Below are 14,678 nucleotides of genomic sequence, written 5' to 3'. Positions count from 1 at the left end.
AAGTCCACACAATTCTGTTTAGCAGAAGTAATTTGGGGCAGGAAGGGTGCAGACAATTTTAGTATGTAACAGTATTTATAGGGAATGTATCTGTCCCTAAAATCTGGTTAGGAATACTAGGGTGCAAAGACAGTTATTACAGGAAAACTAGGCAGGTAAAGACAGGTTTTGCATTTAAAAAATTGCACTTTTGTGAGGAATGGAAAGAATCTGCAAAGGAAAGTTGGGGTTTTTCCCGTCTACCATCTTTAAAATAAACTTCAGAAAGTACCTTTCTGAAATACTTGTGGATAGTAACTGCAAGATACTGGATTCAAGTGCAAATGTTTACCATTTTTTTCACTGCTGTTATGGATGAATAAAATCTTAAAACAATGGAAAGTCATCCTTTTGAAATCCACACTGCAGTGTCTCCTACTTTACATAATCATGCAACCAACCAACTTTTCAATGTGGTCAAGTGTTCAAGCACTGAGTTGAATGTGCACTTGACACTTGTTTTGTGATGTGAGTTGTGTTGTGATCATGGTGACTGAAAACCATGGGCACCATGTCAAGCATTTGCTAAACAACTTTGACATGAAAAACGACCCTTTTTAAGGCCTGCCTCCTGTAACTAGGAAGTCAGAGCTAATCAACAGAGAAGACTTCTCTGTTCTAAAGACGTGGTTAGGTTGGATTTCAGGAAGAAACATACTGTTATGAGACTGTACTCTTTAAGGTGGGATGGAAATATCAGAGCTGGTAAGGATTTTCTTGTGAAGTAACAATGCAATATAAAATGTACATAATTTTATAAAGGTAATATTTCTATTTTTCAGATAAATAGTTTAAGATAAATGGAATATTAATTATTATTAAAATGGCTCAAAATAAAGCATTCAAACTACATAGCTATTACAACAGAACTATTTCAGATGCCAGTTTTAGAGTGAAATATGTAACAATTTAGGCTTTTTTACTAGAATATATATCATGCCAATGTTTAATACATTCTGGTTTTGATAATTCTGATGAAGTTTAATTACTCTTAGAAGTAGTGAATCTTCTTCAGGGAAAGTGCAAAACCGGTTGTCTAAAACAGTCCATAAGTTTACAGGGTACATTACTGACCCAAATCCATTTCAGAGCTAGTTTAAGAAGCTTACAGCTTTCTTCATTCCGCAAGTCAGCAGTAGAGGTTATATAATCCAGGAGCTGAGTATCTTGACAGGGCAGGCAAAGCTTTTGTTTGATGAATCTTTTCCTCTGATCAACAAATTTGATACATACATAACATATGTTTTGTATGTAAAATAAGTTGTTAACACAAGATATTTTGTGACTACAGAAGGTTATTTTTTTTTTCTGTTTTAGAAATAATTAAGACATAACTTCATATTCTAATCAATCTGTAGTAATTCTGATGGAAGACAATTCCTTTCAAACAAATCACTTGGGATTAGAAAATAATTTTCTGAAGACTATGCCTATGCTGGTTATGTTCATGCTTGTGTGCATGTGTGTGTGCCTGCCTGCTTTACACATGAGCAAGTGTAGGACAACTGCAGATGGCTGCAATTGCAGAAACCGTCTTCTAACACAGCTGCTCATGAACTCCTCTCAGCTGGTAACACAAAGCCAGGAAGACCAAAATTTTGGAGTATTTTTACAGAAGAAGCAAGATGGGTGCAAGGGAACATGAGGTGGGGGACAAATGCATGAGTTTCACTCTCTGTGCAAAAAAATATAGTTGGCCCAGAAGATGCAGTAACCAATAATGATAGTACTGCATCTGAGGAGGAAAAACCCCATGTATCAATACAATTTGGGGACTGACCTGCTGGAGAGCAGCTTTGGGGAAAAGGACCTTGGAGTCCTAGTGGACAACAGGCTGACCATGCAGCCAGTAAGGCCAATGGCATCCTGGGGTGCATTAAGAAGAGTGTGGACAGTAGTTGAAAGAGGTTATCCTCTCCCTCTATTCTGCCCTGGTGTGACCACATCTGGAATACTGTGTCCAATTCTGGGCTCCCCAGTTCATAAACAATAAAGAACTACTGGAAAGAGTCCAGTGTGGGGTGACAAAGATGATAGAGGAATGGAGCATCTTGTCTCTGAAGAAAGGCTGAGAGAGCTTGAGCTCTTCAACGTGGAGGAGACTGAGGGAAGGATCTCAAAAATGCTTATAAATATCTAACGGGTGGATGACAGGAGAATGGGTCCAGTCTATTTTTCAGCAGTGTCCAATGACAGAACAAGGGGCAGTGGGCACAAGCTGAAGCATAGGATTCAAGAAATTGAATCAGATCATGTAGACAAAGGAGGGCTTATATCTTTACTATGGTTTTCCCTCTTCATTTCAGCTGGTATCCTTAATGATAAATTAACCTAAAGTATTGAAGAATATATAGACAAGTGTATGCCAGGCTAGGAAACTCTTGCTATCTCTATAAATCTTCCCACACACATGCTGCCTCGTAAGTAGTTAAAAAGAAAAGCTAAAAAAAAAAAAAATAAATACATGTGTACAGTGTAACATTAGAGGCAATGGAAACCAGACACCGTCTTGATGTTTATACTGTTGCTTCTATTTTTTTTGTTCATAGATCCTATTGTAATTCATAGGCTTAGTAATTTCTGTTTAATGGTGAACTGAATGTATGATTATCTTTTCAGCTGTGAATCAAAACTGAAAACAGAAGAATGAAAATAAGAGATAAAATAATAGTACAGAAGTACTACTTAAATGTCTTCAATGGAATTTTCTTGGTAAAGAATCAGTTTCCTTTTCCTTATTTAGCAGCTTCAGATTAAATTTTTTTTTTTAAATGTTTTTGATTAAAACAATAATTCTCCTTTCATTCCAGGCTCTGGGTCTTATGCTTGTCACATTCGGCCTGTGGCTTTTATTTGACAGAAACAATTTTTTCAGTGTGTTATGTGAGTATAAATAGAATTTTTCTTCTGTTTCAGATAATTGCAGGACAAATCAACAGAAGCAGAGATGGTTTCTTTTTTTCACAAGGTGGCAGTATTGGATTGAAATGCATAGGTTGTGTATATTTTCCCACTTTAGACATGATCTAATTATCGAAAAATACGTATCTCTGTGTCTGTCTGTCTGTCTGTCTATCTATCTATCTATCTGTCTGTCTGTCTGTCTATCTATCTATCTATCTATCTATCTATCTATCTATCTATCTATCTATCCTGGTTAGTTAGCTAGTAATTTCTCTTGGTGTACAGCTTTTAGATGAATAAGCTCCATTGATCTTTTCTTTATATAATTTACCAAATTGAATTTGGCCTGCATTTGACAAGATTATAGATCCTTTAGATGGATTTTGGGTGGAATGTACCAAGTTTGGAGATTGGGCCTCTCTATATAGGTATTCCTTTTTCCCAGAGTGTATATCAACTTTTTCATAGAGAAATAAGTTTGTGGTCCATGTAACAACAGCTGTGCTATTACAGAGTTGTCTGCCTTGGCTGTGTGTCCTGGTTTGAGTTAGGAACAGAACCAATTTTCATTTTAGTAATTTTACTTTTTGGTTAAGTCTCTTTTAAGTGACTTCCTGAAATTAACAGCATGATTAACAGTGTCTGCTTTTAGGACTGATAACGCTTGATGTTTATAGTTATTGCAGAAGTAATGGCAGAAGTGTTATGCAGAACGGCTCTTGTTCATTCTTATTCCTATAGTAACCAAAGTCACTTCTTGGTTCACTGAACTTCTTATGTGACACAAGGAGCATCAGTTCCTAACTGATGGGATGTGGACCATCCAATGCAGTAACTCTGGCATGAAGCATTTGATGTGGAAGTAATTAAAACCTCTGCTGCTTTCCATACCTTTGCAAAACTGGTTAAAATGGAAAGAGGAAAGTGACTAGTCACAAAAAGGGAGGATAGCATTGAATCTGAGTCTGGTTTTAATGAGAATTATATGTATGTTCACATAGGATTTGTACATGTGCTGCTAATTTTTGGCAAACAGAAAAAAAAATCTTTAAACTTCTAATTGTTCTCTGATTTCATTGTGAGTGGATCACATTGTTGAATTGAGTATATTCTGTTTACGTCTCATATGTTGTTACCATCCTCTGAATTTATGAAGACATATCTCTTTGTTTCTGTGACTGTAGAAAACATAAGTAATAATAATACCCTTCTCTAATTCTACTGTTTCCATTGTTTAAGTTATGGCATTGCAAATATTTAATTGTTTGGGTGGGTTTTTTTAAGTTTTGTAAGTTGAAGTCTCAAAGAAAAGAGAAGTGACAGTATGAATGCACTGTGTTGCAGTTTCTTCAGGCAAGAACCAGCTAGTGGCATATTTTTCTTATATATTACTTGGAATTGGATCTCTTATTACTTTTACATCAGCTGTGGGATTCTTTGGAAGTAGTATGGAAATCAAATGTCTACTAATTACAGTAAGTGTAAATCAGACTCCAACTTTCTTCTAAAATGAAAGGGAGGTTTTTGTGCATGAAAACTGATCCTGTCTTGATGTTGTGATTTCCATATACAGTGCTTAACAAATCTGCTGATAGAAAGATATTTTTAGATAAACGCCTGGCTCAGATGAAATCTGAGGAAAACTGAAAAAATATCAAGAAATCTGAAGATCCATATCACTACATGAATGTGTTCAATGACAAAACACTTGCAGTTTGATGCAACAAAGATTTTAACAATGGTGTTTATTAACTTAGGAGTTAAAAATGTAATGTAGTATTGAAATAATGCAGATTGTGCTCACATGCTTAGTATGTGCTGAAGAAATTAAGAAAAGACTGCCCCAAAATGTTGCAGGTTGAAGGCACAGGTAGCTACAGTATAGCTACAATTTTGAAATGTAGAGTATGATTAAAAAGCTGTTACCAACACAGACCTACCTGGATACTCCATATTTATATACAATTCCTGTGTTTAAGATAAGAATACTTTGATTTCTGAAAAACTACATTGTAACTACACATTGTTACGATCACTTTGATTACATTTTTCCCTTTTTATAGTCACCCTTTTTGAGGGACCTATTTTAGACTACATAAAGGCTGAAGTAGAAAACTGTTCTACTGATTCATTTGTTAAGCACGTAAGGCACAGCAGTGAGAAGAGTCCAGGTGCTATAACCAGGAATCCTGCTCCTTGTTCTTACCTGCTACAGTAATAGGCATGAAGTGTTTGCCTCACAATTTATTAGATGATGAAAGAGAAAGAAGTGTCTCATTTACAACTTCCATTGAAGTATCCAGTATTGCAATATCTAGATACTGTGGGTGAAAATTTGGACTAACAGAAAAAGAACAAAATCAACTATCTTTCTGTTTTATTTGTGCATCTTATAGCTCAAAGGAGTCCTTAACTAGGCATGATACATAGCTACCATGATAATTCAAACAGGTAATAAATTATTTTCTTCTGTGGAGCACAGCTGTGTAAAAACAGTTTTTTTCTTTACTTCCAAGGAAATTATGGCTTTGTCTTTAAGACCAAAACAGTGAGTTGTGTTTTGCCTGAAGCTTGCCTCTTAGACTGTGATGTCACACTCCCAGGGATTTTTGGAAAAAATGCTTCTTATTTTTGTTGGAATGACTCTAAATAATAGTAATGAAGGACTATATGTGAGCTTCTGGAAATTTTTTATTGCATTGCTCACTTGTTCCATATTATATTTATGCATAATTTGGGTTTGGTTTTTTTGCAGTATATAAGTTTTCAGATCCTGCTGTTTGTTACCCAGATGGCAATATTGGTGCTTATGTTTGTGAAGAAAGAAGAGGTATGTACATAAATTATGTGAGACTGATGATGACTTCAAAATAGTTTCTTGCAATTAATTAAAAAAAAATCTGGTAGCTCTCACTATATGCTGTATCACTGTTGTTTCCAATTTGAGTGTTTTACATGCCAACCTGGCATAGCAAAAAATGTGGAAAACGTAATTTGAGGAATTCAGCACGGATCAAGAGTTGTAAAGGAAAGTGCATAGAAAGAAGATATTTCTAGTTTCTCCCTGCAAAAAAGCATGCTCTTCGTGTTCAGGATTGTGAATTCAAGAGTGTAAGAGACAGCATTATTCCTCTTTGAGGGGTTGCCCTTTAAGCCCCTCTTTCCTCGACATCTGCAGAGATAGAACAAAACTAACCTGTATCTACTAGCAGATAGTAACAGTCCAAAGTGCAATTGATTGTAGGAGTCATAGGTATCATGGCATGAAAAGTATGCTAATTACTTACTCATTTTATTGTTTGAGCCTGTATTTTACCTCAAAGTAGAAACCAAATATATGGAATATGTATCTTTACTTATAACAGCAGGAAGCAACAATACCAACATAACTGTTGTCACTAGTAACTGTACTACTTTGAAACGTTATTCAATCTTTTATTTTTCTACATATATCAGCTCCAATAGCTTGAGCACTCCTCACAGTATTATGTAGAAGACAATCTGTTGTGAAACCTTACTGGTCTGGCCACCTTCCTCTTCCATAGTTCCAAAATGCATTGTTTGAGAAAACCTACCATGACACTAGTCTCAGAAGGTTCATACAGTTCTCCAAATCCTGCTGCTATTCAAGCAGGATACACCACAAATTAATTAGTTTTACTCTATCAAGGTGAATCTGTATCATCCAGATTTCTTAAATAAATCCTAATTTATAATGATGGAGCCCCTTTTTTAATATGTTGGTTTTACATATTGAAGGATTTGAACCATTCGGAATTATGCATTCTGGAGTCAGCTATTTGTGCTAGGAAAATTGGTTGAAAGATTGCAGTTAAGTTTATTTTATATCAACTGCAATTGCACTTGATCTCAATCTTAATTACGTGTTGCAGAAGTATAATAAATGATAGTAACATAGTCATTCACCATGCAATTGAATTTGAATTTTGTTTTTAGGATGGCTGTAGCAAGAGGAATGTGTTGGAGAAGCCTCATTTTTTTTTCTTGTTTTGTAACTAAACCTGTCAGTGCCTAGGAGTTCTCCTCTGCACATATACACTGCTACGTTATCTAAAACAGCATTCTTTGTAATCAGCTCGTCCACTTCCAATTGCTGTTGAAGGTGTATTTTAACATCCTCTGCAAGGATGCCTAATCTGGGGCCAACATGAGCTGCTACATCCCTTAACCCAAAGTAATATACGTCCTGGCCTGGTTGTATGGCACTCACACAAGTTTGTATCACATTAGATGTAGAATCTATTTTGGTTTTATGCTGATTACTATCTAGTGCTGTCATTATTAAAAATGAAAGGCAGGATTTAGTATTTCGTGGCAGTTTAGATGCATGTAAACTATGTTCCCTGGGTCTTCTGGCTCCGTTTGGGCTAATCACCTTGTGTCTGCCTGTGCTATGTATGGGATTTGGATCACTTAATTTATCTTCCCCTTTTGCTTTCACCTTTCACATTAGTGCCATGGCTATGACATATCTTAAATCATGTTTGGCAAGTGGATTCTGCTGCATGCAAGTAATCCTTGAAGAAACTTGAGTATCAGTAAGGCCAAAGATTATACTATCCATCCACAATGCATATACCAAAACCTATAAATATTTATGAACAGGTCCACAATCAATGGAACAGCAGAATTGATGACGTTATTTCTGAATACGGGAATGAGAGTCTGGCTGAGCAGGAACCTGTGTGGAACATTCTGAATGCTGTGCAGCAAAATGTAAGAAAAAACCCCACAGAATATCACGGCCAGAGATACTGGGCAACCAAAAAAAATATTTATACTAATCAGAACTTGTTTTAAAAAAAACAACTAATTTAGTAAAGGATTAACTTTTCAAGATCCACTGCTAATACCTGATGTAGATTAGCAGATTCCTTGCTATTATATAGGTTATGATGAATGAGATCAGGCTTTTGGAGGACTTGTCAATACATGTGGGAGCAGACAGTTCTGGCCACTGAAGTTTACTGCAGATGGATTTCCTATTATCTTTGACAGTGCTAGACATTGTAAATCACTTGATCTGCTTAGGTCCCAAGACTGACCTGAATCATGGACAAGCAGAAACTCTATAAGATCATTGCAGAGATCCTTCTGTGAGAAGGCATTTTGATAGGTGCACTGAAATTCTCTCAGAAATAATGCTTAAATACTCAAATGAACTTGTGAATTAATACTTTTAGCACACATACTTAGTTATTAGTCATAATAATTTTTGTGGCCTGGCAGCATGTAATTTGTTCCCTTTTTCAGTAAAGTCCTTTAAAGCATTTGTATGAATCAATTATTTTCGGAAGTTGCTAGCGATGATTTTGCCTGCTATGCACCCTGCAAATTTATTCTGCATCATGACCTTTTAATTACAAACACTACAGCTTCACAGTTTACTATGGTTTAAGATGCTTCTATAGACCACCTGTAAGTCCCTTAGTATGCCTTTTTGGAGAGGTGAGTTACGTAGTTCTTGACAAATGTTGAAAATAACTTATGACTCCAGATAACTTACAAAACATGTATGTCTAGACTCAAGATTACAAATGCATTTTTCATGTGTATTTAAAATCAGTTCTTTGAAAATCCAGTCTTCTCTTATTGCATCCATGATTTCTCTAGTGATTGATGATGACCCCATTATGTCAATGGTGCGGCTGGACTGAGCGCCGTTATACTTGAGCTCAATTTTATTGCACTGCTGTGGGACTACAGATTTCAGCAAAGCTACCTACCCACCACCTACCCTGGTGGGCATGTTTAAATTGTGCCAGATCTCAAAGTCCTGTGGGTATTTTGCTATTGGTTTCTAAACCATATAAAATACCAAACCTGCTAAGGTGAACTGTAATCACTCTCTTCAGTGAAACACTGCCATCCTCAAGTCTTGAGTTACATGCTGCCAGGTCTTTACAATATCATCAGCATCTGCCACGGGAAAACTAAAAGGCCTAAGACCGTGAATAATATTAGAGAACAACTATATTTTTATATATTCTTGGTAATACTTAATATACTGCTTAAAGCTGGTAGTTTTTTAAACCGAACTTACAGAGTCATTGAAATTGAATGTTTTCATAGAGAAAGGACAGTTTTGGCTAAATTATCTAATTTTTCAAAATCTAGAAGCAGTGTATCTTGAATTGACTCTTCAAAACATGAAAATTAGATACTTTATTTTTTTTTTTTTTAATTATCTGGGCTATAATACAGCATATTTTTTGTCCCACAAGACAATTAAACATTTCTGAAGTTTTATCCTGATTCAGAATGAAAAACTGCTGGAATTTCCTACATTACAATAATTCCCTTCTCCAAGCTGTTTGATTGTTCGCTTTTGTGTTACTGGTATTAAAAAGTTTATTGGGGAAAGTTGGCAAATAATCCATTTGAACAGGTTGCAGTATTTGCTTTCTGCTTCAAGTTTGAGCTATGTGTTCACATGAGACTAATTGCTGCTAAAACACAAGTTAGAATAGGGAGACTTTCTAAAGTCACTAAGAGCAGAGAATTTTTGCAAACATGACATTAGAAGTGACAGAGGAATAGCCAGAAGTTTTCAAAATCTGGTCTTTACATAAGTTTCTAGATCAGAGTAAAACAGTGTCTGTGTTATTATTTTTATTTATTTATTATTTTTATTTTATTTATGTTTCATGAAATCTGTCCCCATTTACTGCATTCATTACGAAATCACATTCATTATGTTTACAATAAAATATAGGTTTTGTTTTGTTTGGTTGGGTTTTTTGTGTTTTTTTGTTTTGGTTTGGTTTGGTTTTTTACATCAAGTGAGCACATCCTTAGTATAACTTACTGAAATTATGTTGGGAAGTTTAGAGTGGTAGTCAAAATGTTTTCCTTTAATCTGGGTTTGTAAGTTTTTGCTTTTTCTATTTACATGTGTCCCAGAATAACTTGGAGTCTAAAAGAAAGTTCATTTCAAATGTATGTTTTAAGATCATATTGTTCTTGAGCCTGTATTATCCAGTGCATATAATAAGAGATGATACATACACAAGGATGCATCATCCCAGCAGAAACCTCTCTCGCTGAATACAGAGGGAAGCTGTTTTGCTAATCAACTAAGAACTAGCAGTCATTGGGGCGAAAATTCCTCTTTGTGACTGTCTTTGTTGGAGTTGGAGTGTTGGAGTTACCAAGATTTTTATTCTAGATGGAATGCTGTGGAAGATATAATGTCACACAGTGGGAAAGGAATGAAAACAAGGGAAGTATTACTCAGATCCCATGTTCATGCACAAAATCGAATCTGAAGAAATGGTTTTGTGATGTCCCAGGGGAATCAATATACAGTATGGTAAGAAATAAAAAAATTGTCTTGAAGAATGTAACTTTTACTAATTGAAATTGAAATTGAACTAATTGTTTTGTTTTTGGTCATTCTGAAGCCTTGATTTTTACTCATTAGTTATCAGTCATGTAGACAGTTCTAAATTGAGGGTACTTCAAGAAAAAATGTTCTTGGTCAATATCACAGGGACATTTAGCAGTGGTTTAAGAAGCAGTGAGAATCTTGGCACTCAGAAACACGTGGTGCAAATAAATTATGACAATGGAAAGTGATAGCATATAAAAAAGTATATAACACATTTTCCACTTGTAATTACTATTTATTACTTACAGGCTGTCAGCAATGTCTCCATCTGTTTGCATTATCTTTTTTGCAGAGTATCTCCAATACTTTACAGGATAAGAGGAATGAACAAGGCATTGAAATCTGAGATTTGTTTCCTGAGACGTGTTCATGTTATTTCATGTTAATAGGACTATCCAATGAGAACAAAAAATCGATGGGCAAAGGTTGTATCATGACAATGCAGGACAATAAATAATAGAAAAGATGTTGTCAAATGACATCTGGTATTGTCTTCCTTTGCTCATCAGTTTGGATTTGTTCCCTGTTAGTGAAAACTCTTGTCATCATTATTAAAAGTTCACATCTATTGATATATTTTATTCTATAGCTGTTTTAATCTATGTAATAACTTAGAGTGTAATTTTTAAAATCAACATAATAAACATAGATTGTAATCTGAAAAATACGCACAACCATTTCAGGAGGCATAATGCATGAGAATCAATGAAAACATGAAAATATTCTTTCAGGCATTTACTTGTAAGGTAATCTCTCAGTTATACTCACGCAAAAGCAAATTCTCTTTTGATTAAGCCACAGGCTCTGGAGCATTTCCATACAAAAATATCACATTTACTTAAGAACAATCTGTCTGTTCAGATATTTGAAAAAATGTAAGAGGTGACTCTCCGCAGCACACATTACTGATTTATTTCCTTTCTGGCATGTTAATATCAGAACCCACCATAACAGGCAGAAAGTTCTATTCTCTATATTTTTAAGGTATTGTATTATAAAGATGCAATAAGAATTCAAAAGTTAAAATTACTTTTCTTGAAATCTGTTCATCTCTACTTGCTTAGGGCTGTGAAGAATATTTAAATACATGGTTTGAAAACAATGTTTTCATCTTAGCTGCAATTTTTATCAGCCTGCTAATGACACAGGTAAGAGTACTTTAAAGCAAAAAAACACAAAATATTTATGTTCTGCTGGGGGAATATAGGTATTCATTGCTATTCAGTTTTGGCATGCTTTCCAAAATTTTGTAAGACGTTCCATCAATTTTAATTAGAAGTAACAGCGAGTACTGTTTGCCAACAAACTCCCAGATATTCAAGCACCATCCCAGATGTTGGTGTCCAAAGTTTGTTAGTCCATCAATATACTAAATCGAACAATATAAAATCATGAAACCCGTCCCCCCATATCTATGAGAAAATTCTGTTGGATAAAAAGGGATCAAGCTTTCAATATCAAAGTCATATTAATAATAGCAAAAATAATTGATTGTTCATGCCACAGACACCCCGATGGTTGAGTAGTTTCAAGCAGGCAGAAGGATTTTTGATAACATGTAAAATTGTGAGGTTAAAAATGAGATTAGTTCATTTTTATTCTGAGAATTAAAAGTATGATCTATTTTACCTCTTCCATATGTAGTAGCTTCTCATAGATGTATGTAGTAAAAAACTTCTGAGCCAGTTCAGTAGTGAAAACGTTTCTTATTCATACTCAGCTAATCCTCACTAGTGCAATAGATGGGTGTCTTGTGATCTTCAATGTACTATCACTGAATCCTCCTTGTCAGATGGGAAAGAACTTTTATCTCCATTGAAGAGGTTAAGACCAGAATCATAGAATCACAGAATCTTTTATGTTGGAAAGACCTTTAAGATCAAATGTTACTGTATTTGGATTCATAGGGCACTGAAGCAGCACGTAATTGAGTTATGTGTCACTTGAACTAGATTTCAAGCTACTTCTGTGGATGTGGGCCCAAGTGACTTGCTGGAGGTCACACAGCAAACCTATGCCAGAGCAGAGAATTCAGCTTGTTTCTTCAGGCGTGTGTCCTGATTATTCTCCTTTATATCCTGCATTGTCACTCACAGGATCAGTTAGCAGTCAGATTGACTCAGTTATGAGTATCAACACTTTCTTTGTTGTTTTTAACTCATCCTTTTTCTTTTCTCAGATATTTTTAGTCACAGTAACTTGTCAGCTATTTAGAAACATCAGAAAGAATATTATTTGGCCAGATGAACTGTGAATTCTTTTGAGCATTTATGATGTGCAAGAATTATCTGATCCCTGCCTGTGACAGTCAACAGAATTACTTCCACTAAGATCTGGATGGGTTCTACATATTGTAATCACTAGGATATCAACATTTGGGCTTTAAACTGCTTGTTTATTGTTCATTGTTATGTATATGGTAATATGCTATAACACAGTGTATATTAAAGTCTGAAGTACTATGCTATTTACTGCCCATTTAACAAAACTTATTGATAATCTGAGTATCAGTTTCCCGAGTCTCTGGAACAACTTGTTCAGAGTGTTGCAATCAGTACTGTATAGTATACTCCACTTTGAAAGAGAAGGAACCCTTCATCAGACTAAGTCAAGAAAAAATATTTACTAAACATTCCTGATACTTCTTCCAGCCTTCATCTTTCCTTCCAGTCCTTCTTCATTTTGACATTGCAATTTAATCTCAAAAAATTTCACTGAGTCTCATAAATACTGGACTCTTAGCAAGTCTTTTCCAGGAAGGTTTGTAAATGAACATCTTTCTTACTGAATAGCTCTTACCATTAATTTAATCAAATGACTTCAATGGTTTAGTGCAGTAAGCTTTAAAGCCTAAAACATTATGGAATATCTTGAGGAAAACTGAGTAAGGTGTGGTATTACAAGTGTATGTGATAGCATTGTTAATGATATTTTGTCTAAAACTTCCCATTTCAGTAATCCATTTTCTGATGCTTATAAATTTGGTAACTTCTTTGTATTTAGTTGAAAAAAAATCAATTTGAAGTGCCTGCCACAGAGAGAACTAATAAAACAAATATGTCGATTCAGAGGTGAATGGTGTGCTTGGAACATAACCTGAATTCCAAACTTGTAAATTTTTTCTGCCATGAGGAAGAATCTAAGGAACAGAGTAATGAAGTCTCTTATCCCACTCTGAAGTTTATGTGCATTAAGAATGACATATTCCTGTTACCTTGATGTCTGTGATGATTTAAGAGGTTTTAATCTTATTATTGATGTAATTCAGTCTCAGAAGACCAAAAAAAAAATAATAATAAAAAATGAAGGGGATTTTTTTCAGTAATCTTAATTTTGCAATATACAGAGTACTTCAGAAAATTAATACCAAGAATCTAAATTTTAGCTCCGAAGTATAATTCTGAAATATAAAGATAAGCTAACTTCACTCTAGCAAACAATGCATTTAAAAATCAGTATGTAGCTGAAGCCAGCATTTACATCTTTGCTTAGTCTTCTCCTTTACAAGCTGAAAAAGCCCATTTCTCTCAGCCTCTCCTCCTATGTCATGTGCTCTGGACCACTAACTATTTTGGGGTACCTCTGCTGGAACTGCTCTGGTAAAACAATGCCTTTCTAGTGCTGGATACCACAGAACTGGATGTACTACTTACAAGAGAAGAAGAATCATTTCCCTCAGCTTGCTGACTGCACATCCGCTAATACAGCCCAGGATGCAATTGGCCTTCACTGCTGGGAGAGCACACTGCTGCTGACTCATGTTCTATTTGTTTTCTGGCAGGTGCCCTAGGTACTTACTGTAAATGTGCTTTCTTTTCATACTGCTGTATGGGGTTATTTCATCCCAGATATCTTTAGGGAATTAATTCCCTGTCAGCCCATTTCTTCAGCTTGTCAAAGTCCCTCTGAATAGCAGCTTTGTCCTCCAGAATACTGACTGTTCTCCCTACAGGTTGCTTTCATTTGCCGAGCTGCTAAAGGTGCAGTTCATCCCATTAATCATATCTTTAACGGAATTGCCTCCAGTCTTGATCCTTGAAGGGTGACATAATTAACCAGACACCACCTCAGATTTATTCTGCTGATCACAATAATTTTAGCCAATTTTTCTCCCTAGTCTTCTTACCTTGTCCAGGTATCATCACTTTGGTTAGAAGGATATTATGGGAGACCATTCTAAAGACCTTGTTAAGGTACTTAGTGCTCATTATGCCTTCAACTCCTACTAAGCCAATCATCTCATCATAGAAGGTAATAAAGCATGGTGAAATGTAATTTGCCCTTGGCCAAGCCAAGCTGGTGGTTCCCAGTGACTTCATGTTCT

At 35.3% G+C, this 14,678-nt stretch overlaps 1 protein-coding gene across 1 annotated transcript; it reads left to right on the top strand.

The window, feature by feature from the left end:
- The first annotated feature begins 2,685 nt into the window (after window positions 1–2,685).
- Window positions 2,686–12,608, top strand: TSPAN19 (tetraspanin 19). Its single transcript, XM_010008051.1, has 8 exons — window positions 2,686–2,751; window positions 2,850–2,922; window positions 4,288–4,418; window positions 5,699–5,773; window positions 7,570–7,680; window positions 10,133–10,276; window positions 11,419–11,502; window positions 12,534–12,608. Exons 1-8 carry the CDS (start codon window positions 2,686–2,688, stop codon window positions 12,606–12,608), a joined length of 759 nt encoding a protein of 252 aa, XP_010006353.1.
- The last annotated feature ends 2,070 nt before the right edge of the window (window positions 12,609–14,678 follow it).

This window comes from Chaetura pelagica, unplaced genomic scaffold, assembly GCF_000747805.2.
Source record: "Chaetura pelagica isolate M959 unplaced genomic scaffold, ChaPel_1.0 scaffold50, whole genome shotgun sequence".
In the NCBI taxonomy this organism is placed as follows: Eukaryota; Metazoa; Chordata; class Aves; order Apodiformes; family Apodidae; genus Chaetura; species Chaetura pelagica.
This window is presented reverse-complemented; position numbering and strand designations above follow the sequence as displayed.